The sequence below is a fragment of the Coregonus clupeaformis genome, chromosome 30 (assembly GCF_020615455.1).
Source record: "Coregonus clupeaformis isolate EN_2021a chromosome 30, ASM2061545v1, whole genome shotgun sequence".
Taxonomy (NCBI): Eukaryota; Metazoa; Chordata; class Actinopteri; order Salmoniformes; family Salmonidae; genus Coregonus; species Coregonus clupeaformis.
In genome coordinates this window covers 2,624,097-2,645,933 of record NC_059221.1, presented here as the reverse complement: position 1 = coordinate 2,645,933, position 21,837 = coordinate 2,624,097, and the positions used below count along the sequence as shown (strand labels likewise).

At 43.4% G+C, this 21,837-nt stretch overlaps 2 protein-coding genes across 2 annotated transcripts in view; both read left to right on the top strand.

The window, feature by feature from the left end:
• LOC121545509 (intermediate filament family orphan 2-like) overlaps nt 1-1,445 on the top strand; it is a 32,443-nt gene extending 30,998 nt beyond the window's left edge. Inside the window, exon 9 of the mRNA XM_041856084.1 lies at nt 212-1,445. Coding sequence (XP_041712018.1) covers nt 212-317 — 106 coding nt within the window. The 3' untranslated portion in view covers nt 318-1,445. The remainder of the gene's footprint in view (nt 1-211) is intronic.
• Nucleotides 1,446-12,631: 11,186 nt separating this feature from the next.
• On the top strand, nt 12,632-21,458 carry LOC121546555 (taste receptor type 1 member 1-like; the record flags this gene model as incomplete). Its single annotated transcript, XM_041857808.2, has 7 exons — nt 12,632-12,653; nt 14,889-15,036; nt 15,216-15,519; nt 15,887-16,642; nt 19,003-19,224; nt 19,384-19,507; nt 20,385-21,458. Coding segments are annotated over 7 exons (2,502 nt in total), but the record flags the coding sequence as incomplete, so codon positions are not given.
• Between the last annotated feature and the right edge of the window lie 379 nt (nt 21,459-21,837).

The window sequence follows — 21,837 nt, the reverse complement described above, 5'->3', positions numbered from 1 at the left end:
TTTGATGCCGAAACGTCAACATTAATCAGTCTCATTGTTGTTTTTTGTACAAAAAAATGGATTTACCATCAGACATTGTTAGTTGTTTCACCTTACATGTTATCAAGCACTAGTCTAGTAAAGTCATTCTGGACTTGCTCTGTCAATACAGTAGGCCTAATCATACAGAGGATATGACTGACATCTTCCTTATTTCCCTCCTCTGATACAGGAAGTCTCCATCATTCAGCTCGGTGGCGAGCAGCGACTCAGGGAACAGTGATGAGATCCAGGAGGAGCTGGAGAAGGACGGAGAGGCAGTAGGAGGGGTCAGCTGATAACTGAACCCTGACCCTTGACCCTCCGGCCCCTCCCTCCACCACCTGATCCGGAGGAGATGATGGAGGAAATGCTGTGATCCCCTCTCCTTCAGCAGGTTTCCAGTTGATCTAGGAGGAGTCCTGTGGACTCAATGTAAACTATTGGTGCTTCACCGTTTATTACCCATACAGGAATGAACTTGTATTCCTCAACAAGGTGCAGTTTTGGTTCTTCCTCACTGCTTCTCACTGGCCTACCACTGACTAGTGTTCACCCCTACTCAACACGAGTATCTCCACACACACTCAATTTACTGTACACCTATGGTCATTTAACTGTGTATTCACCCCAGTATTCATCCTAACCATGTTAAGATACAGAAATCCGGACATATTCAGCCAGTGGTCTATCAAAGTGGTCCATATGATATATTTCAGAATAAGTGTTGGCAGGGAAATTGCATTTCATGTACTAGACACAAGAGGTCAGGCTTCACACACTGAAGTCAGATTCGGATGCACTCTGAGATTGCCTTACTGTAGATGCCATTGCTTATGCGCATACAAGGAAGGCCCGGAGTGCCTTTGCAGATACTGTAAAAGTCAGTAAATGTGTCCTAGTTCCCCCATATCTGGACACAGCCATCACAGGAGGGGTAAACTGAGTTTAAGTACTGTACTATGCAATAAGCAAGCCTTATTTTTCTGGACTAACCTCCATTACTTTTTTTGCTGGCCAGTTATGATTAGTCTATTAATCTGACAGCCTAGAAGACTTGGGGGCAGATATACTAAGCATTTGCACTACCTATCATTTTCAGAAGACAATCAAAGAAAACAGAGACCTAAATACAAAGCTAAAAACTAAACCACAACACTGTCTTCATTTACTCTCATTCTTTCTCTTAACATTTCTTTACCTTTTTCCTAAATGTTTATGTTCAAATCTCTCTAAAACGAGCAGGTGAAAACATTGTACCAGTGCCAACGTTTAGTACATCTGGCCTCAACATGGTGTCACTCAGTATTTTCAGAGGGTAAATATGAACAGACATGGTAATTTAAATAATACCCATGTGCCTACTGATATACTAGCCTGGTCTCAGATCTGTTTGTGCTCTTTAGCCAACTCCTATGGTTGGTTTGGCATGATAACAACCATAGGAGTTGGCAAAACAGCTCAAACAGATCTGGGACCAGGCTACTGATACAGTGGGGAGAACAAGTATTTGATACACTGCCGATTTTGCAGGTTTTCCTACTTACAAAGCATGTAGAGGTCTGTCATTTTTATCATAGGTACACTTCAACTGTGAGAGATGGAATCTAAAACAAAAATCCAGAAAATCACATTGTATGATTTTTAAGTAATTCATTTGCATTTTATTGCATGACATAAGTATTTGATACATCAGAAAAGCAGAACTTAATATTTGGTACAGAAACCTTTGTTTGCAATTACAGAGATCATACGTTTCCTGTAGTTCTTGACCAGGTTTGCACACACTGCAGCAGGGATTTTGGCCCACTCCTCCATACAGACCTTCTCCATATCCTTCAGGTTTCGGGGCTGTCCCTGGGCACTTTCAGCTCCCTCCAAAGATTTTCTATTGGGTTCAGGTCTGGAGACTGGCTAGGCCACTCCAGGACCTTGAGATGCTTCTTATGGAGCCACTCCTCAGTTGCCCTGGCTGTGTGTTTCGGGTCATTGTCATGCTGGAAGACCCAGCCACGACCCATCTTCAATGCTCTTACTGAGGGAAGGAGGTTGTTGGCCAAGATCTTGCGATACATGGCCCCATCCATCCTCCCCTCAATACGGTGCAGTCGTCCTGTCCCCTTTGCAGAAAAGCATCCCCAAAGAATGATGTTTCCACCTCCATGCTTCACGGTTGGGATGGTGTTCTTGAGGTTGTACTCATCCTTCTTCTTCCTCCAAACACGGCGAGTGGAGTTTAGACAAAAAAGCTCTATTTTTTCTCATCAGACCACATGACCTTCTCCCATTCCTCCTCTGGATCATCCAGATGGTCATTGGCAAACTTCAGACGGGCCTGGACATGCGCTGGCTTGAGCAGGGGGACCTTGCGTGCGCTGCAGGATTTTAATCCATGACGGCGTAGTGTGTTATTAATGGTTTTCTTTGAGACTGTGGTCCCAGTTCTCTTCAGGTCATTGATCAGGTCCTGTCGTGTAGTTCTGGGCTGATCCCTCACCTTCCTCATGATCATTGATGCCCCACGAGTTGAGATCTTTTTTTATTTTCTTTTTTTTTATTTCACCTTTATTTAACCAGGTAAACCAGTTGAGAACAAGTTCTCATTTACAACTGCGACCTGGCCAAGATAAAGCAAAGCAGTGCGATAAAAACAACAACACAGAGTTACATATGGGGTAAAACAAAGTCAAAAATACAACAGAAATACATATAATATACAGTGTGTGCAAATTTAGCAAGTTATGGAGGTAAGGCAATAAAATAGGCTATAGTGCAAAATAATTACAATTGCTATTAACACTGGAATGATAGATGTGCAAGAGATGATGTGCAAATAGAGATACTGGGGTACAAATGAGCAAAATAAATAACAATATAGGGATGAGGTAGTTGGGCGGGCTAATTTCAGATGGGCTGTGTACAGGTGCAGTGATCGGTAAGGTGCTCTGACAACTGATGCTTAAAGTTAGTGAGGGAGATAAGTGTCTCCAGCTTCAGAGATTTTTGCAATTTGTTCCAGTCATCGGCAGCAGAGAACTGGAAGGAATTGCGCCAAAGGAGGTGTTGGCTTTGGGGATGACCAGTGAGATATACCCGCTGGAGCGCAGACTACGGGTGGGTGTTGCTATGGTGACCAATGAGCTAAGATAAGGCGGGGATTTGCCTAGCAGTGATTTATAGATGGCCTGGAGCCAGTGGGTTTGGCGACGAATATGTAGTGAGGACCAGCCAACAAGAGCGTACAGGTCACAGTGGTGGGTATTATATGGGGCTTTGGAGACAAAACGGATGGCACTGTGATAGACTACATCCAATTTGCTGAGTAGAGTGTTGGAGGCTATTTTGTAAATGACATCGCCGAAGTCAAGGATCGGTAGGATAGTCAGTTTTACGAGGGCATGTTTGGCAGCATGAGTGAAGGAGGCTTTGTTGCGAAATAGGAAACCGATTCTAGATTTAACTTTGGATTGGAGATTCTTAATGTGAGTCTGGAAGGAGAGTTTACAGTCTAACCAGACACCTAGATATTTGTAATTGTCCACATACTCTAGGTCAGACCCGTCGAGAGTAGTGATTCTAGTCGGGTGGGCGGGTGCCAGCAGCGTTCGATTGAAAAGCATGCATTTAGTTTTACTAGTGTTTAAGAGCAGTTGGAGGCTACTGAAGGAGTGTTGTATGGAATTGAAGCTCGTTTGGAGGTTTGTTAACACAGTGTCCAATGAAGGGCCAGATGTATACAAAATGGTGTCGTCTCGTGAGAGTTGGATCTGAGAGTCACCAGCAGCAAGAGCGACGTCATTGATATACACAGAGAAAAGAGTCGGCCCAAGAATTGAACCCTGTGGCACCCCCATAGAGACTGCCATAGGTCCAGACAACAGGCCCTCCGATTTGACACACTGAACTCTATCTGAGAAGTAGTTGGTGAACCAGGCGAGGCAGTCATTTGAGAAACCAAGGCTATTTAGTCTGCCAATAAGAATGCGGTGGTTGACAGAGTCGAAAGCCTTGGCCAGGTCAATGAAAACGGCTGCACAGTACTGTCTATTATCGATCGCGGTTATAATATCGTTTAAGACATTGAGCGTGGCTGAAGTGCACCCATGACCAGCTCGAAACCGGATTGCATAGCGGAGAAGGTACGGTGGGATTCGAAATGGTCGGTGATCTGTTTGTTGACTTGGCTTTCAAAAACTTTTGAAAGGCAGGGCAGGATGGATATGGGTCTGTAACAGTTTGGATCTAGAGTGTCACCCCCTTTGAAGAGAGGGATGACCGCGGCAGCTTTCCAATCTCTGGGGATCTCAGACGTTACGAAAGAGAGGTTGAACAGGCTAGTAATAGGGGTTGCGACAATTTCGTGGCTAGTTTTAGAAAGAAAGGGTCCAGATTGTCTAGCCCAGATGATTTGTAGGGGTCCAGATTTTGCAGCTCTTTTAGAACATCAGCTGTCTGGATTTGTGTGAAGGAGAAGCGGGGGGCATGGGCAAGTTGCAGCGGAGGGTGCAGAGCTGGTGGCCGGGGTAGTGGTAGCCAGGTGGAAAGCATGGCCAGCCGTAGCAAAATGCTTGTTGAAATTCTCGATTATTGTAGATTTATCGGGTGGTGATAGTGTTTCCTAGCCTCAGTGCAGTGGGCAGCTGGGAGGAAGTGCTCTTATTTTCCATGGACTTTACAGTGTCCCAAAACTTTTTGGAGTTAGTGCTACAGGATGCAAATTTCTGTTTGAAAAAGTTAGCCTTTGCTTTCCTAACTGCTTGTGTATATTGGTTCCTAACTTCCCTGAAAAGTTGCATATCGCGGGGGCTATTTGATGCTAATGCAGTACGCCACAGGATGTTTTTGTGCTGGTCAAGGGCAGTCAAGTCTGAGGAGAACCAGGGCTATATCTGTTCTTAGTTCTATATTTTTGAATGGGGCATGTCTATTTAAGATTGAGAGGAAATTACTTTTAAAGAACAACCAGGCATCCTCTACTGACGGAATGAGATCTATATCCATCCAGGATACCTGGGCCAGGTCAATTAGGAAGGCCTGCTCGCTGAAGTGTTTTTGGGAGCGTTTGACAGTGATGAGGGGTGGTCGTTTGACCGCGGACCCGTTACTGGACGCAGGCAATAAGGCAGTGATCGCTGAGATCCTGGTTGAAGACAGCGGAGGTGTATTTAGAGGGTAAGTTAGTCAGGATGATATCTATGAGGGTACCCATGTTTACGGATTTAGGGTTGTACCTGGTAGGTTCGTTGATAATTTGTGTGAGATTGAGGGCATCTAGTTTAGATTGTAGAATGGCCGGGGTGTTAAGCATATCCCAATTTAGGTCACCAAGCAGTACGAACTCTGAGGATAGATGGGGGGCAATCAATTCACATATGGTGTCCAGGGCACAGCTGGGGGCTGAGGGGGGTCTGTAGCAAGCGGCAACAGTGAGAGACTTATTTCTGGAAAGGTGGATTTTTAGAAGTAGGAGCTCAAACTGTTTGGGCACAGACCTGGATAGTATGATAGAGCTCTGCAGGCTATCTCTACAGTAGATTGCAACTCCACCCCCTTTGGCAGTTCTATCTAGACGGAAAATGTTATAGTTGGGGATGGAAATTTCAGAATTTTTGGTGGCCTTCCTAAGCCAGGATTCAGACACTGCTAGAACATCAGGGTTGGCGGAGTGTGCTAACGCAGTGAATAACTCAAACTTAGGAAGGAGGCTTCTGATATTTATGTGCAGAAAACCAAGACTTTTACGGTTACAGAAGTCAACAAATGATAGCTCCTGGGGAATAGGAGTGATACTGGGGGCTGCAGGGGTTAGCCTCTACATCACCAGAGGAACAGAGGAGGACTAGAATAAGGATACGACTAAAGGCTTTAAGAACTGGTCTTCTAGTGCGTTGGGTACATAGAATAAAGGGGGCAGTTCTCCGGGCGTTGTATAAAAGATTCAGGGCATTATGTACAGAAAAGGATATGGAAGGATATGAGTACAGTTCAGGTAACCCTAAGCGTTGGGTAACAATGAAAGAGATAGCGTCATTGGAGGCATCGATTGAGCCGGTCTTGGCGTGTATGGGGGGTGGAACAAAGGAACTATATGAGGTAGTTTGAGAGGGACTAGGGGTTCTACAGTGAAATTGTATAATAAGAACTAACCCAAACAGCAATAGGCAAGGCATAATTGACATGGGAGAGAGGCATAAAGCAGTCACAGGTGTTATTAGAGAGAGCTAAGACACAACTGGGGCTCCATCTTGCATGGAGCCCCAGACCGAGGGTGATTGACCGTCATCTTGAACTTCTTCCATTTTCTAATAATTGCGCCAACAGTTGTTGCCTTCTCACCAAGCTGCTTGCCTATTGTCCTGTAGCCCATCCCAGCCTTGTGCAGGTCTACAAATTTATCCCTGATGTTCTTACACAGCTCTCTGGTCTTGGCCATTGTGGAGAGGTTGGAGTCTGTTTGATTGAGTGTGTGGACAGGTGTCTTTTATACAGGTAACGAGTTCAAACAGGTGCAGTTAATACAGGTAATGAGTGGAGAACAGGAGGGCTTCTTAAAGAAAAACTAACAGGTCTGTGAGAGCCGGAATTCTTACTGGTTGGTAGGTGATCAAATACTTATGTCATGCAATAAAATGCAAATTAATTACTTAAAAATCATACAATGTGATTTTCTGGATTTTTGTTTTAGATTCCGTCTCTCACAGTTGAAGTGTACCTATGATAAAAATTACAGACTTCTACATGCTTTGTAAGTAGGAAAACCTGCAAAATTGGCAGTGTATCAAATACTTGTTCTCCCCACTGTATGTACGCTGGACTCAGAATTAATATGAATTGCCTTATTACGTTTGTTCTATTTTTGTTAAATGCTACTTTAGCACTAACATTTATTATTTATGATACACACAGCCTGTTATTGATGTTTGTCTAGATTTCAGTATCGTTTGTATGCTCTCCAAAAAATAAAAAATAAAGAGCGATTTTGAATCATAAAAAAGGATAATCATGTTTTAATTGTTCATGATTTTTGACATTACTATTTGAATATATCTGTTAGTTTCTTTGGGAAAAGTCATGGCTGCCAGGGATTTGCTGGCTGCAAGTTTCGTATTTGTATTTTATGTGCAGAATGCAGCTGAATGCTGATGCTTGCAAATGTACTGTATGACAACCATATATTGAATAAAATGTAATTTAATAAAAAGATTGCTCTTTATTTTAACATTCTTTCTTGGGGCAGATAGCAAATTGATAGCCTACTGTGTAAGATTTCAATTTGTGCTTTTCTTTGCTTGATGACAAATATAATTCAGCTGAATTACTAGAATGTTGCAACACATTTCAGACCGTTACATTCACCACTGTGTGAAATTAGGTATTAGATATTAGACAGAAAATATATATAGTAAAGACCAAAGCTATATAATTAATAAATGCAATGATATTTAATGAGTGTATAATTAGACTTCCTCTACAAGGTCTTGCTGAAGGACTTTTTGAAACAGTTGATTGCTGAAAACATCCTCACAAACAGGGAGTGCTTCTGTAGTGGAGACATGGCCGTTTCTGGTGCCATGTTGGGTGTTAGAGACAGGAGAGAGGGTTGACATGAGCATGATTTTGTGTCCGTCAAACATTTTCCCACCAACTTTTCTATTCACTGTAATGATGGAGGCATAGGTAGTGGAATTGTATAAAAGCCCAATAACCTTTTTTATAAACTATTTACACTATGTATTTAAACATAACCCTAGAGCAGAGGGGTCTTAATGTATGGACTTATTTATGTAATAGTCATCCTCGTGGGGAAATCTTAGCCTGGTCCTGTACTGCCTCTGAGGCCTGGCTGTTTTTCTTGTTGCTCTTCTTGGACCGCTAATTGTTACCACAAAAAAATACAATGTTAATGGATAATATTGTTAGTACATTTCTTGAATATTTCTACACTTCACATGGCTGCTCAATGATAACTTAGACATATATCTCGTCTACTTTAGAGTTTATCTTGAACATCTTTGACTTTCTGGTCAGCCAGGAGAACTGGCATAGCTGTTTCTCAACAGCAGACTCAGTGGGGAGAACAGACGTCACCTCTCTGACATGGATGTTGCCTTCATCTTGAGATATTCCTTGCTTTCCTGTGGGCTCTATCGCAATTGAGGGATCAGAAAACTGGGAGAAGTTGTCCATAATTTGTTGGGCCATGGCCTTTGTGAACAGATTCACAGCATTGTCGTAGACCTGTGGGGAGTTGTTAGAGACCAAAAAGCCTCCACAAGAAATGCTGCTTGAGCTTTTCTGGCCAGAGACACCAGTTGGAGGTTTTTGAGGCTTCCTAATCTTCCCCCCAGGAAACTTTGGATGACAAACGTGAGCAACAACCTCTTCTCTGCCTCCTCAGTAAAGGCATGAATAGGTTCAGAGGAAAAAAGCTTCCCTGATTGTTTTTTACTCATGGAAAATGTTGATAAGACAGTGTCTGACTCTTGACACTTTTCCCAGCTGCCACCGATTCCATAATAAATAGTTGTAATTAAGTTTATCATCAAGTTCATGGGACATAGACCAAACCTTCCTCTGGGCGATCAATAGGAACTATTGTTGTTTTTATGAGCATGGCCTTATTTCTATTACAGCATATTGGATGACTGTCATTCATATTCCATTCACCCAGTTCAACATAACATCAATAGGTTTAGGCTACTACATGATACTCAAATTGTACCTATACCTATCATGAGGTTGCTACAACCTGGCCTATGAATGAACATTTACAACGGTAGGTGCACACAAGTCGAGAGAAAAATTTGAGGTGGCAAACAGTGACACATGGATAGACAGTGACACATTCAATACCGCCTTGCGCACTCTTGCCTGCATCTAGCTGATCTAGGGTGTAATCATTAGTCCAACAGTTGCAAACGAGAGTTTCTATTGGACAAATTCAGGTATGTTTATCCCCGTTTCGTTCTGTTTGCTTCCGTTTAAGAAAAGTCTTTCAACAGAATCGGCGGAATAAATACACCCCTGATCACGTTAACACAGTTCACTTTCATAGCAGCCACATACAAACAGCTCGTTGTATTCCTTCTCGCATCTACACGCTCTCCTCCTCTCACCTTTTCCCTTCGCTTGTGGACTTCAATGCACAACACATCAGCTGACTGTGACCAGGGGGAAAACCTTTCCAAGCCAAACCTTCATAACATAACTGCTAACCGCTACACACAGCCTACATCGTTGTCACCATATTAGCTAAAGTAATGTCATAGTCAACATAACTAATAGAACTAACGAGTTAGTAAACCCACTACAATCATGCAGTAACATTAGTGTACAGTCAGTAAGCAGTTTAGCTGTTACACCGACGGGCCCAGTGGCAATAAATTAGTACAACCAAAAGCCTTGACTTGACTTGGAAGAGTTCCAGTGTTGGATAGTCACAGCCAGCTAGCTAACATAGCATCCCTCTGTTTGAGCCAGGTGTTTGAGTAGGCTTAACTAGCTAGCTGCATTAGCTAGCTAAGTAAGTGAAAGTGGAAAAAAATGAGTAAATATTGCTAGCTCTCTCTCTGCTCCTTCATTTTTGAAGAAATTAATTTGTTAAAAACTGTTCAACTCTTGTCTTTCTCTCTCTTTGAGTCAACTACGCACCACATTTTATGCACTGCAGTGCTAGCTAGCTGTAGCTTATGCTTTCAGTACTAGATTAATTCTCTGATCCTTTGATTGGGTGGACAAAATGTCAGTTCATGCTGCAAGAGCTCTGATAGGTTGGAGGACGTCCTCCGGAAGTTGTCATAATTACTGTGTAAGTCTATGGAAGGGGGTGAGAAGCATGAGCCTCCTAGGTTTTGTATTGAAGTCAATGTACCCAGAGGAGGACGGATGCTAGCTGTCCTCCGGCTACACCATGGTGCTACCCTACAGAGTGCTTTTGAGGCTACTGTAGACCTTTGTGTGTGTTTTAATCAATTATTTGGTGTCGTGAATATATTTAGTATAGTTTTCTCTAAAAAGCATAACTTTTCAAATGTTTCACTATTTAAAAAGGCAATTGAGGCCGATACGTAAAGCTTATTAAAGAGCAGTGATACTATCAAGAGCAGTGTGCGGGTTTCTTCTTTTTTTCTCGCTATAAATTTTTTTATGAAATTCACTGAGGATGGTCCTCCCCTTTCTCCTCTGAGGAGCCTCAACTGTGTCAGACTTACACAGATAAATCTGTTGCCGTGAGAGGCCTCACTGAGGTCACAGCTCAGATAAATGTACAAACTTAAAAGCTGCCACTCTACGTTGTGAAATGAGACTATCCATCGCTTCTGGGATGTTCGTGGCTGGAGCAAATCACACTGGACTGGCCATCAGTGCGTACAATAACACACAGAGACACGGGCCTACCCACCATCTTAAAGAAACATGGAGAAGTATTTAATGGAGAGCTGGGCAGCATGAGATACATTACAGTGAAGCTTAGCATTAAGTCAGACAACAACCAACGTTTCTGAAAGCATGGCCCATACCTTATTTTCTTTTTATTATTATTATTTTTATTTCACCTTTATTTAACCAGGTAAGCCAGTTGAGAACAAGTTCTCATTTACAACTGCGACCTGGCCAAGATAAAGCAAAGCAGTGCGATAAAAACAACAACACAGAGTTACATATAGGGTAAACAAAACATAAAGTCAAAAATACAACAGAAAATATATATACAGTGTGTGCGAATGTAGTAAGTTATAAAAAATAAAAAAAAGTTATGGAGGTAAGGCAATAAATAGGCCATAGTGCAAAATAGTTACAATTTCGTATTAACACTGGAATGATAGATGTGCAAAAGATGATGTGCAAATAGAGATACTGGGGTGCAAATTAGCAAAATAAATAACAATATGGGGATGAGGTAGTTGGCAGAATGGCTGTGTACAGGTGCAGTGATCGGTAAGCTGCTCTGACAACTGATGCTTAAAGTTAGTGAGGGAGATAAGAGTCTCCAGCTTCAGAGATTTTAGCAGTTTGTTCCAGTCATTGGCAGCAGAGAACTGGAAGGAATGGCGGCCAAAGGAGGTGTTGGTTTTGGGGATGACCAGTGAGATATACCTGCTGGAGCGCAGACTACGGGTGGGTGTTGCTATGGTGACCAGTGAGCTAAGATAAGACAGGGATTTGCCTAGCAGTGATTTATAGATGACCTGGAGCCAGTGGGTTTGGCGACGAATATGTAGTGAGGGCCAGCCAACAAGAGCGTACAGGTCACAATGGTGGGTAGTATATGGGGCTTTGGTGACAAAACGGATGGCACTGTGATAGACTACATCCAATTTGCTGAGTAGAGTGTTGGGGGCTATTTTGTAAATGACATCGCCGAAGTCAAGGATCGGTAGGATAGTCAGTTTTACGAGGGCATGTTTGGCAGCATGAGTGAAGGAGGCTTTGTTGCGAAATAGGAAGCCGATTCTAGATCTAACTTTTGATTGGAGATGCTTAATGTGAGTCTGGAAGGAGAGTTTACAGTCTAACCAGACACCTAGGTATTTGTAATTGTCCACATACTCTAGGTCAGACCCGCCGAGAATAGTGATTCTAGTCGGGTGGGCGGGTGCAAGCAGTGTTCGGTTGAAGAGCATGCATTTAGTTTTACTAGTGTTTAAGAGCAGTTGGAGGCTACGGAAGGAGTGTTGTATGGTGTTGAAGCTCGTTTCGAGGTTTGTTAACACAGTGTCCAATGAAGGGCCAGATGTATACAAAATGGTGTCGTCCGCATAGAGGTGGATCCGAGCGTCACCAGCAGCAAGAGCGACATCATTGATATACACAGAGAATAGAGTCGGCCCGAGAATTGAACCCTGTGGCACCCCCATAGAGACTGCCAGAGGTCTTGCATGGGCAAGTTGCAGCAGAGGGTGCAGAGCTGGTGGCCGGGGTAGTGGTAGCCAGGTGGAAAGCATGGCCAGCCGTAGCAAAATGCTTGTTGAAATTCTCGATTATTGTAGATTTATCGGTGGTGACAGTGTTTCCTAGCATCAGTGCAGTGGGCAGTTGGAAGGAGGTGCTCTTATTCTCCATGGACTTTACAGTGTCCCAAAACTTTTTGGAGTTAGTGCTACAGGATGCAAATTTCTGTTTGAAAAAGCTAGCCTTTGCTTTCCTAACTGATTGTGTATATTGGTTCCTGACTTCCCTGAAAAGTTGCATATCGCGGGGGCTGTTCGATGCTAATGCAGTACACCACCGGATGTTTTTGTGCTGGTCAAGGGCAGTCAAGTCTGAGGAGAATCAGGGGCTATATCTGTTCTTAGTTCTGAATTTTTTGAATGGGGCATGCTTATTTAAGAGATTGAGAGGAAAGCACTTTTAAAGAACAACCAGGCATCCTCAATGCTGTCAGACCAAAAGTCAAGGCTGACTTGGACGCTTTAGTCATAAACAAAGTACTGGAGCCGGTCAGCGTGAGTGAATGGGCAACACCCATGGTTCCTGTCCTTAAGTAGGATGGTGGAATCAGGATATGTGGAGTCTTTAACGACCCAGTGCAGTCAAAAACATGATTTCCTTGTGTTTTATATACACGCTACCGGTCAAAAGTTTGGACACACCTACTCATTCAAGGGTTTTTCTTTATTTTTACTATTTTCTACATTGTAGAATAATAGTGAAGACATCAAAACTATGAAATAATACATGTGGAATCATGTAGTAACCAAAAAATCAAAATATATGTTATATTTGAGATTCTTCAAATAGCCACCCTTTGCCTTGGTGACAGCTTTGCACACTCTTGGCGTTCTCTCAACCAGCTTCACCTGGAATGCTTTTCCAACAGTCTTGAAGGAGTTCCCACATATGCTGAGCACTTGTTGACTGCTTTTCCTTCACTCTGTGGTCCGACTCATCCCAAACCATCTCAATTTGGTTGAGGTCGGGGGATTGTGGAGGCCAGGTCATCTGATGCAGCACTCCATCAGTCTTCTTCTTGGTTTTTGCGACTGCACTTGAAGAAACTTTCAAAGTTCTTGAAATTTCCGGATTGACTGACCTTCACGTCATAAAGTAATGATGGACTGTCGTTTCTCTTTGCTTATTTGAGCTGTTCTTGCCATAATATGGACTTGGTCTTTTACCAAATAGGGCTATCTTCTGTATACCACCCCTACCTTGTCACAACACAACTGATTGGCTCAAACTCATTAAGAAGGAAAGAAATTCCAAAAATGTACTTTTAACAAGGCACACCTATTAATTGAAATGCATTCCAGGTGACTACATCATGAAGCTGGTTGAGAGAATGCCAAGAGTGTGCAAAGCTGTCATCAAGGCAAAGTGTGGCTACTTTGAAGAATCTCAAATATAAAATATAGTTTGATTTGTTTAACACTTTTTTGATTCCATATGTGTTATTTCATAGTTTTGATGTCTTCACTATTATTCTACAATGTAAAAAATCAAGAAAAACCCTAGAATGAGTAGGTGCGTCCAAACTTTTGGCTAGTACTGTATATGTGTGAACTTGCCTTTATGACACACAAAAAAATAATAATAATCATAATAATTTGTCCCCCCATTTCTAAAACCAAAGTTGCGCCCCTGTCAAAAAGCACTAATCTCTCAGCACTAAAAACCACAGATGCATTTTTTGCCCCTCCCATGGCTGGAAACCTACATCTAGGCAAATGTTCTCAGTGCAACTATGTTGATGGACATGGAAATACTTTATTTTGCCAAGCTTGTACAATGTTCTTACTTTACATGGCATTTGCATTTGTAATAATGAGGTTGACAAAATGTCTAATATTGCTGTCAAAACAAAGGGAAACTGTGGTCTCCTTTTGAGTTTGCAGATCCTGCAGTGTGTGAGCATGAGGCAAATAGGCTGTCAGTGGTTAAAGGTGTGTTTACACATGGGGCACAATCTGGGCCTCAAATTTCACTGTGGTTTTGCTAAAAATAATGGATAGAGAATGGAAATTCAGCCTAACCAGTGATAGCAGCAATAACAACTTATGGAAGGTTTCTATATTGACTGTCCACCACTCATGGAAAATGGAGCAGAAGATATGTTGGAATGATTTTAGTACCCTGATGTGCTCTTGTTAGAAAAGGTGTCCCCCCCCCCAACATATTCTAATCATGATTTCCCTTCCCCCTCCCTCAAGAATCACTACAAAACAGATAAGACAGGAAAAATACCAGCTCTGATTTAAGTTGTGGCTAACTTTCCAGTCAAAGCAATCTGACATTTGCATTGATTTTAAGTGTGTGGTGGCTCCCTTAATCACTCCTGCATTTTAGCAGCCCAGTCTGGACCTTGAGTCCAACATACCACTGATACAACCATGAAACTACAGTCGAACGCCAGTTAATTGCACTGTCACTTGCCTGTGATTGATATTGACACAACGGACTCCTTTTTCATGGGCTATTACAGATCTAGGATCTTAATTTGACCTATATTGTCACAGCAAAATAATCCTGCAGCAACAGGATTTGAACATTTAGTCCATTATGTTGCTTGATCGGTGGTTAGGCTATAGCTGGCCAAAAGTAGGCTACAAAAGAGTGATCAAATTAAGATTCTACTCTTGTACATTCATGCAGTTCATTTCAATGGTAAGCTAACTCTACTGTACGAAAAACCAATCTCAAAATGCAAATGTTCCTTACTTCATCATCATCACTGGGAAAGATGCAAAACCATCCACATCCACATCCACATCCCCTCCCTCCCTCTCTCCCTCCATTCCACCTTCTTTCCACTCCACCCATCCATCCATTCTACTATAAAAAAAAGGTAGAATGCCCATAGTTCCAGTTCAGAGCTGTGGTTTGTTGATGTTGAGGTATGAGTGTGTGTGGTGGTGTGTGTGTCGTCCTGGGCTGGTTGGTTCTGATCCTGGCTGGCCGTCAACTGACTGAGGGAACCGGTCTGCAGCTTCCAGGGGACTACTCCATCTCTGGTCTCTTTCCCCTACATAAGTTGGCCACCTCCAGCTCCAACCTACCAGACCTGGGAGCCTGTAAAGAGTAAGTCCAATAGCAAAGATCTCACAAGAGGACATATTTTGTTAATCTATTTCCCTGGAATTTTAGTTAATTATAGAGAATCAGTGAGTTATTGTGACTTGAATCAAACACTTTCTTTAAGTAATGGATTCATGGTTTCATTTCTTTTGATTCTGCTTGCAATCAATTATCCTATTCAGAGGCAAATCTAATAAACATGGCTATCATTTGATACAAGCCATGAGATTCGCTGTGGAGGAGATCAACAATGGCACCAAAAACCAGCATCTTCTCCCAGGGGTAACGCTGGGTTACCAGGTGTATGACACCTGCAACCTACCAGCCAGTGTGCTGGCCACTCTGGACATGCTGGCCCAACAATACCAGAGAACTTTAGGGAACAAGACAGGTGGTGACCAGAGGGCAGTGGCAGTGATCGGGCCTGATAGTAGCAGTTACACCTTCACCCCTGCTGCAGTGCTGGGCTCTTATCTAGTGCCACAGGTACAGTGTATTCTCTAAATCCAGTTTTTGGTCACCAGTAAAACTGATGCTAATCTCTATGCTCCCTAGACTGAGAATGGAATACAGTTGTGACCATTTGTTTTAGTCTTCTATTGCTCTTCATTTTGATCTTATCTTAGGTTTTTTTGAACCTATCTATACTTTATACTTTGTCCTCCTCCTCTTCCTCTTCCTCCTCTTCTTTCTCCTCCCCCTCCTCCTCCTCCCTCTCCTCTTCCTCCTCCTTCCCCCCTCCTACTCTTCCTCCTCTTCCACCTCCTCCGTTACTTCCCTCTCCTCCCCCTCCTCCTTCCCCTCCTCCTCCTCCTCCTCCTCCTCCTCCTCTTATCTGTGATATTTTTCCTAGATCTCCTATGAAGCCTCCAATGAGATGCTGAGTAACAAGCTCCTCTACCCAGCCTTCTTCCGCACCATCCCCAGTGACAAGAACCAGGTGGACGCCATGGTCCAGCTGCTGGTGCGTTTTAACTGGACCTGGATCGTTCTACTGGGCAGCGACGACTCCTATGGCCTCCAGGGCATAGAGAGTCTCTCCCATCAGGCTGCCCACTTTGACATCTGCATCGCCTACCAAGGGGTCATCCCCGAACTCACCTCCGCCAACAACCAGACCATGAGGAACATAGTCAAGAACATTGTGAAGACCAAGGTCAACACTATTGTTGTGTTCTCCAGCAAGACCAAAGTCAGTCAGTTCTTCCCGTTTGTCATAGAGCAGGGTGTAACTGGTAAGGTGTGGATAGGGACAGAGGACTGGTCAGTGGCCACTCTAGTGTTGGGGATACCAGGGATCCGCACCATTGGGACTGTACTAGGCATCTCCATCAAATACGCAGCCTTAGCTGGGTTTGAGGAGTTCGAAAGCCATGCTGTTCCAAAGTTACTTAGTGGCACCTCCAATGGCACGATGGACCTGAGTGTTGAATGTTTGCAAAATATGGACCTCTCCAGCATGGCAGCAGAAAACTTCTCTTTGGAGGACTATGACATCAAATCCTCTTATAATGTTTACAAGGCTGTATATGCTGTGGCCCATGCACTGCACCAAGCACTTGGTTGTGGCTTGGGTGAATGCCAAAAGTCTGAAGTGCTACCTTGGCAGGTTAGTGTTTTCAAAATGGTGGTACTGTAGTCAAAAAGTAAGTAATGTTACTGTCTTGAAAGGAGGAGTTGTTGAACTGATGCGTGGTTTTAAAATTAAGTTCTGAGCTTAAATATGTCGTTTTTTAATGTAGGAATTGATAAAGCTACACTGTAAGGTGTGTATACCATCAACAAGCTAACAACAAAACGTTATTTTCACGCAAAATCACAACTTAAATGTCTCACAGAATGGACTTGCCCTCATCAATACTGCAATTCCATTGTACTACTCTGGAGGGGGATTCCTAGCCCAATATTGACTGCGGTCAAGTGAGCCTACACTCGCAAAACGTGGTCAAACCATCTGCTCGAATTTGCGTGCGCGAATACACTTTACGGAATCGCGTTTTTCCGGCAGGGAAACTGAGTTGGATGGACTCTAATGCACAGATAGTCGAGACGATAGCTACAAATCATTCCAAGCAAACTATTTGAAACATAACTTATTCAATCTTCCATAATAAAAATGAAACCAAATCATTTATTTTCATTTTCGCGTGATAAAAAAATTACTTTGTCATGGGTAGAGTGAGGCTGCAGTAGTCTATCGGGGTGCTGTTTAGCAAATGTTAAATTGTTAAAGCAAGATGTGTTTACAGTCATGACGTACACTATATATACAAAAGTATGTGGACACCCCTTCAAATTAGTGGATTCGGCTATTTCAGCCACACCTGTTGCTGACAGGTGTTTAAAATTGAGCACACCACCATGCAATCTCCATAGACAAACATTGGTAGTAGAATGGCCTTACTGAAGCGCTCAGTGACTTTCAACGTGGCACCGTCATAGGATGCCACCTTTCCAACAAGTCAGTACGGCAAAGTTCTGCCCTGCTAGAGATGCCCCGGGTCAATTGTAAGTGTTGTTATTGTGAAGTGGAAACATCTAGGAGCAACAACGGCTCAGCCGCGAAGTGGCAGGCCACACAAGCTCACAGAACGGGACCTCTGAAGCGCGTAGCGAGTGAAAATCATCGGTCCTCGGTTGCAACACTCAATACCGGGTTCCAAACTGCCTCTGGAAGCAACGTCAGCACAAGAGCTGTTCGTCGGGATCTTCATGAAATAGGTTTCCACGTCCGAGCAGCCGCACACAAGCCAAGCGTCGGCTGGAGTGGTGTAAACGCTACAGCATACAATGAAATTCTAGACGATTTTGTGCTTCCAACTTTGTGGCAACAATTTTGGGAAGGCCTTTTCCTGTTTCAGCATGACAATGCCCCCATGCACAAAGCTAGGTCCATACAGAAATGGTTTGACGAGATCGGTGTAGAAGAACTTGACTGGCCTGCACAGAGCCCTGACCTCAACCCCATCGAACACCTTTGGGATGAATTGGAATGCCAACTGCGAGCCAGGCCTAATCGCCCAACATCAGTGTCCGACCTCACTAATGCTCTTGTGGCTGAATGGAAGCAAGTCCCCGCAGCAATGTTCCAACATCTAGTGGAAACCCTTTCCAGAAGAGTGGAGGCTGTTATAGCAGCAAACGGGGGACCAACTCCATATTAATGCCCATGATTTTGGAATGAGATGTTGGACGAGCAGGTGTCCACATACTTCTGGTCATGTATTGTATCTACTGTAGCCCAAAGTTACTTTATAATTCTCTCACTGAAATAAATGTCTTTCCTGTTACCAAGTCATTTACGGTTTCTATGCCTTTAGTTTTCCTTGTGGACCAATTTATCTGTGATTTCTGAAATGCTATCCATGGATTGTTCCATAAGGTTGTGTTTTTAGGGATTAATTTTGATTCTTGTAGAATACGTTTCATTTTCTTCAATATTGTTATAGTGTTCTTAACTATGAAGTTGTTAATGTTCTTAGATTTATCCTTTGAAAATTGATACGTAAAAGTATTCTGTGGATGAGCATGCGCATCTTCAATATGTACCTATTGTTCCTCTTTAGTGCATTTAACTATATGTCGCAAGTAAAAGCCTTGGGTAGCGAGTTGATACAATTCCAAGTCTTTTAGGTTAAAACCACCCTCAGATACTCACGAGTGGGTATCTGAGCACTGCATCGCAGTGCTTGAGGTGCCACTACAGACCCGGGTTCAATCCCAGGCGGTGTCACAACTGGCCGTGACCAGGAGACCCCACAGGGGGGCCAGTATGAAAATGTATGCACTCACTAACTGTAAGTCGCTCTGGATAAGAGCGTCTGCTAAATGACTAAAATGTAAAAAGCCCACTCTAAAGAAAGGGAGTACAAGTCCACTACACACTTGATTGCCATGTACTATTGTAAATCTACAGTAAACCATGTTTACTGTCACAGCTATGTTCTTTATCTTCTGTCTATCCCTCAGCTTCTGCCACTGTTGAAGCAGGTGAGATTCTCTGTTGGGAACTCCTCTATTTACTTTTATGAGAACGGAGACCCGCCCACAGGATATGACATCGTAACCTGGGTTTGGAGGGGAACAGAGTGGTCTCTCCTTGAAGTGGGCTCTTACACACCAGACCCCACTGAACTAACAGTGGACCCTGCTCAAATTGAATGGGATGGTGACAACGGATACACAGGAAAAGTAAAGGCTCAGTATTACAGCATTTACACAGTAGTATTATAATCATACCCATTGTCAGATTACATTTTAGAATAGTTTTGGGTACTATATAAATAGAAAGAGGAAACCCTGGTTATAGGTGGACTAGGAACATCGGTGTGTGTTTCTGGTTGTGTCTAGGAGGTGCCTCCGTCGATATGCTCCCCAGAATGCCCTAAAGGACACAGGAAGCTGCAGACGGGACAACACAAGTGCTGCTTCGACTGCCTGGCCTGTGCTGCTCAAACCTTCCTCAACAAGACTGGTGAGATTACAGATTACACCAACCAGTTGTCTTGTATGCTCATCCATTGTCCAAGCCCTGTCTGTTAAAGAATATAAATTTTTTACTGTTTAAAAGTGTCCAGCAGGTGGCATATGTTGCCCTTCCATAAACTGTCTCCTATAGCAGGTGGTAGCACTAGCTTTCAAGTTTCAAGTTTTAATGTCACATGCACACAAGTACAGTGAAATGCATTTCTTGCTAGCTCTAACCCCAACAATGCAGTAATCAATAACAATGTAATACTACAAATAACAAGGTAGAACTAAAACACACAAGATGTAAAAATAAGAAACAAGAAGAACACAATAAAGTAAGTAAGCATGCTATATACAGGGTCAGTTCCAGTACCATATTTACAATGTGCAGGGATACTGGCTCGTTAGAGGTCGATATGTATAGGGGTAAGGTGACTAGGCATCAGGATATATGATAAACAGAGTAGCAGCAGCATATATGATGATTGTATGTGAGTGTGTGTAGAGTCAGTATAAATGTATGTGCATATTATGTGTGTGAGCAAATGATGGAGTGAGTATTTATATGTGTGTTGGAGTATCAGTGGGTGTAGTGTGTAGGGCCCTGTCAGTGTGCATAGAGAATAAAATACAAAGGTCAACTCAGATAGTCTGTGTAAACATTTTGTTAGCTATTTAGTTAGCTATTTAGCAGTCTACTCGAATAGCACATGATGGGAATACAGTCTCTGATGATGTTGTAATCACTGCTATCCATTCAATTATGGGGATGCTTTTAATCTCAATGTGTGAATGTAGCTAAGCCCCTTCATCTTTGGAAACTCTGCACTATAAATATTGAACTGACCCCAGCATTGATGTTATGGTATGTCACTCTATAGGATCCACCAGGTGCCAGAAGTGTGAGCTTTACCAGTGGTCCCCAGCGGAGAGCGAGGTGTGTCTAGATCGGACGGTCCTGCTGCTGGCCTGGGGTGGCCCCCTGTCTGTCGCCCTGCTGCTCCTCCTGGCTCTGACCCTGCTCATGACCCTGGGGACAGGGGTCATCTTCCTCCTCAACCTGCACACCCCTGTGGCCAAGTCGGCCGGCGGGCGCACCTGCCTGGTGATGCTTCTAGCCCTAACCGCCGCGGCTGCCAGTGCCCTGTGCCACTTTGACCTCCCGTCTCGGACTGCCTGCCTTCTCAAGCAGCCGCTCTTCGTCTTCAGCTTTACCGTGTGTCTGGCTTGCGTCACAGTCCGCTCCTTCCAGGTGGTGTGCATCTTTAAGCTGTCCTCCAAGCTGCCCCGGGCCTATGATACCTGGGCTAAGAACCACGGGCCTGAAGTCACCGTCTTCGTTGTTTCCATGATAGTGTTGTTGATCTCTGTGCTCCGTGTTACTCTAAACCCCCCGTACCCCTCCCTGGATGTGGCCTTCTACTCCGACAGCATCGTCACAGAGTGTAGTAACACCCTCTCTTTCGGGGCCATGATAGAGCTAGCCTATGTCTCTCTGCTCAGCATGCTCTGCTTCTCCTTCAGTTACATGGGCAAAGACCTGCCAGCCAACTACAACGAGGCCAAGTGTATCACCGTTAGTCTCATGATATACATGATCTCCTGGATCAGCTTCTTCACAATCTATTTTGTCAGCAGGGGGGAGTTTGCCATGGCCATGCATGTGCTGGCCATAGTGTCCAGTGTGCTCGGTATACTCAGTGGCTACTTCATGCCCAAGGTCTACATCATTGTGCTGAGGCCCCAAATGAACACAACAGCCCATTTCCAAAACTGTATTCAGATGTATACCATGAACAAAGAGTGAAAGATATGTGTTCATCATAGATTTGCGTTTTGTATTTCTGGATACTTATTCCCAATCCATTGTATAGGTAGGTGGCTTTAAAAATGACATAGTAAATGTTGCTCTGCTCTTAGCTAGTAGAAAATAAATATTGCCCTTGAACATTTAAGTGTATGTATAACTTTCTCTAACATGATTGTAATGTAGTTATGATATCTTTTTAAAGTACTTATTTTTAAGTGTGTGTTTTTACTGGGGGGAATTGAGAAAACCCAAAGCTAACCCTCTTTAGCTGCAGCTGGTGTTGTGGTCTTTCTTCAGTGTCTGTGTGGCATATGTCTGGCCTCTCTTTAGAAGAATACAAAGTGGTAATATGGGCAGGCCATAGAGAGGTGCCTTGCCTTCTGTTGGTGTGAATGCCCGTCTGTCTGTTTGCCCTGTCACTTGACATCTGCGGTGACAGGATTCAGGAGCTCAATGGGACAGCTGATTTAAACCCATACAGATGCCTACAGATGTAGGACCTTAATGTGAGCCAGTTTGTTACA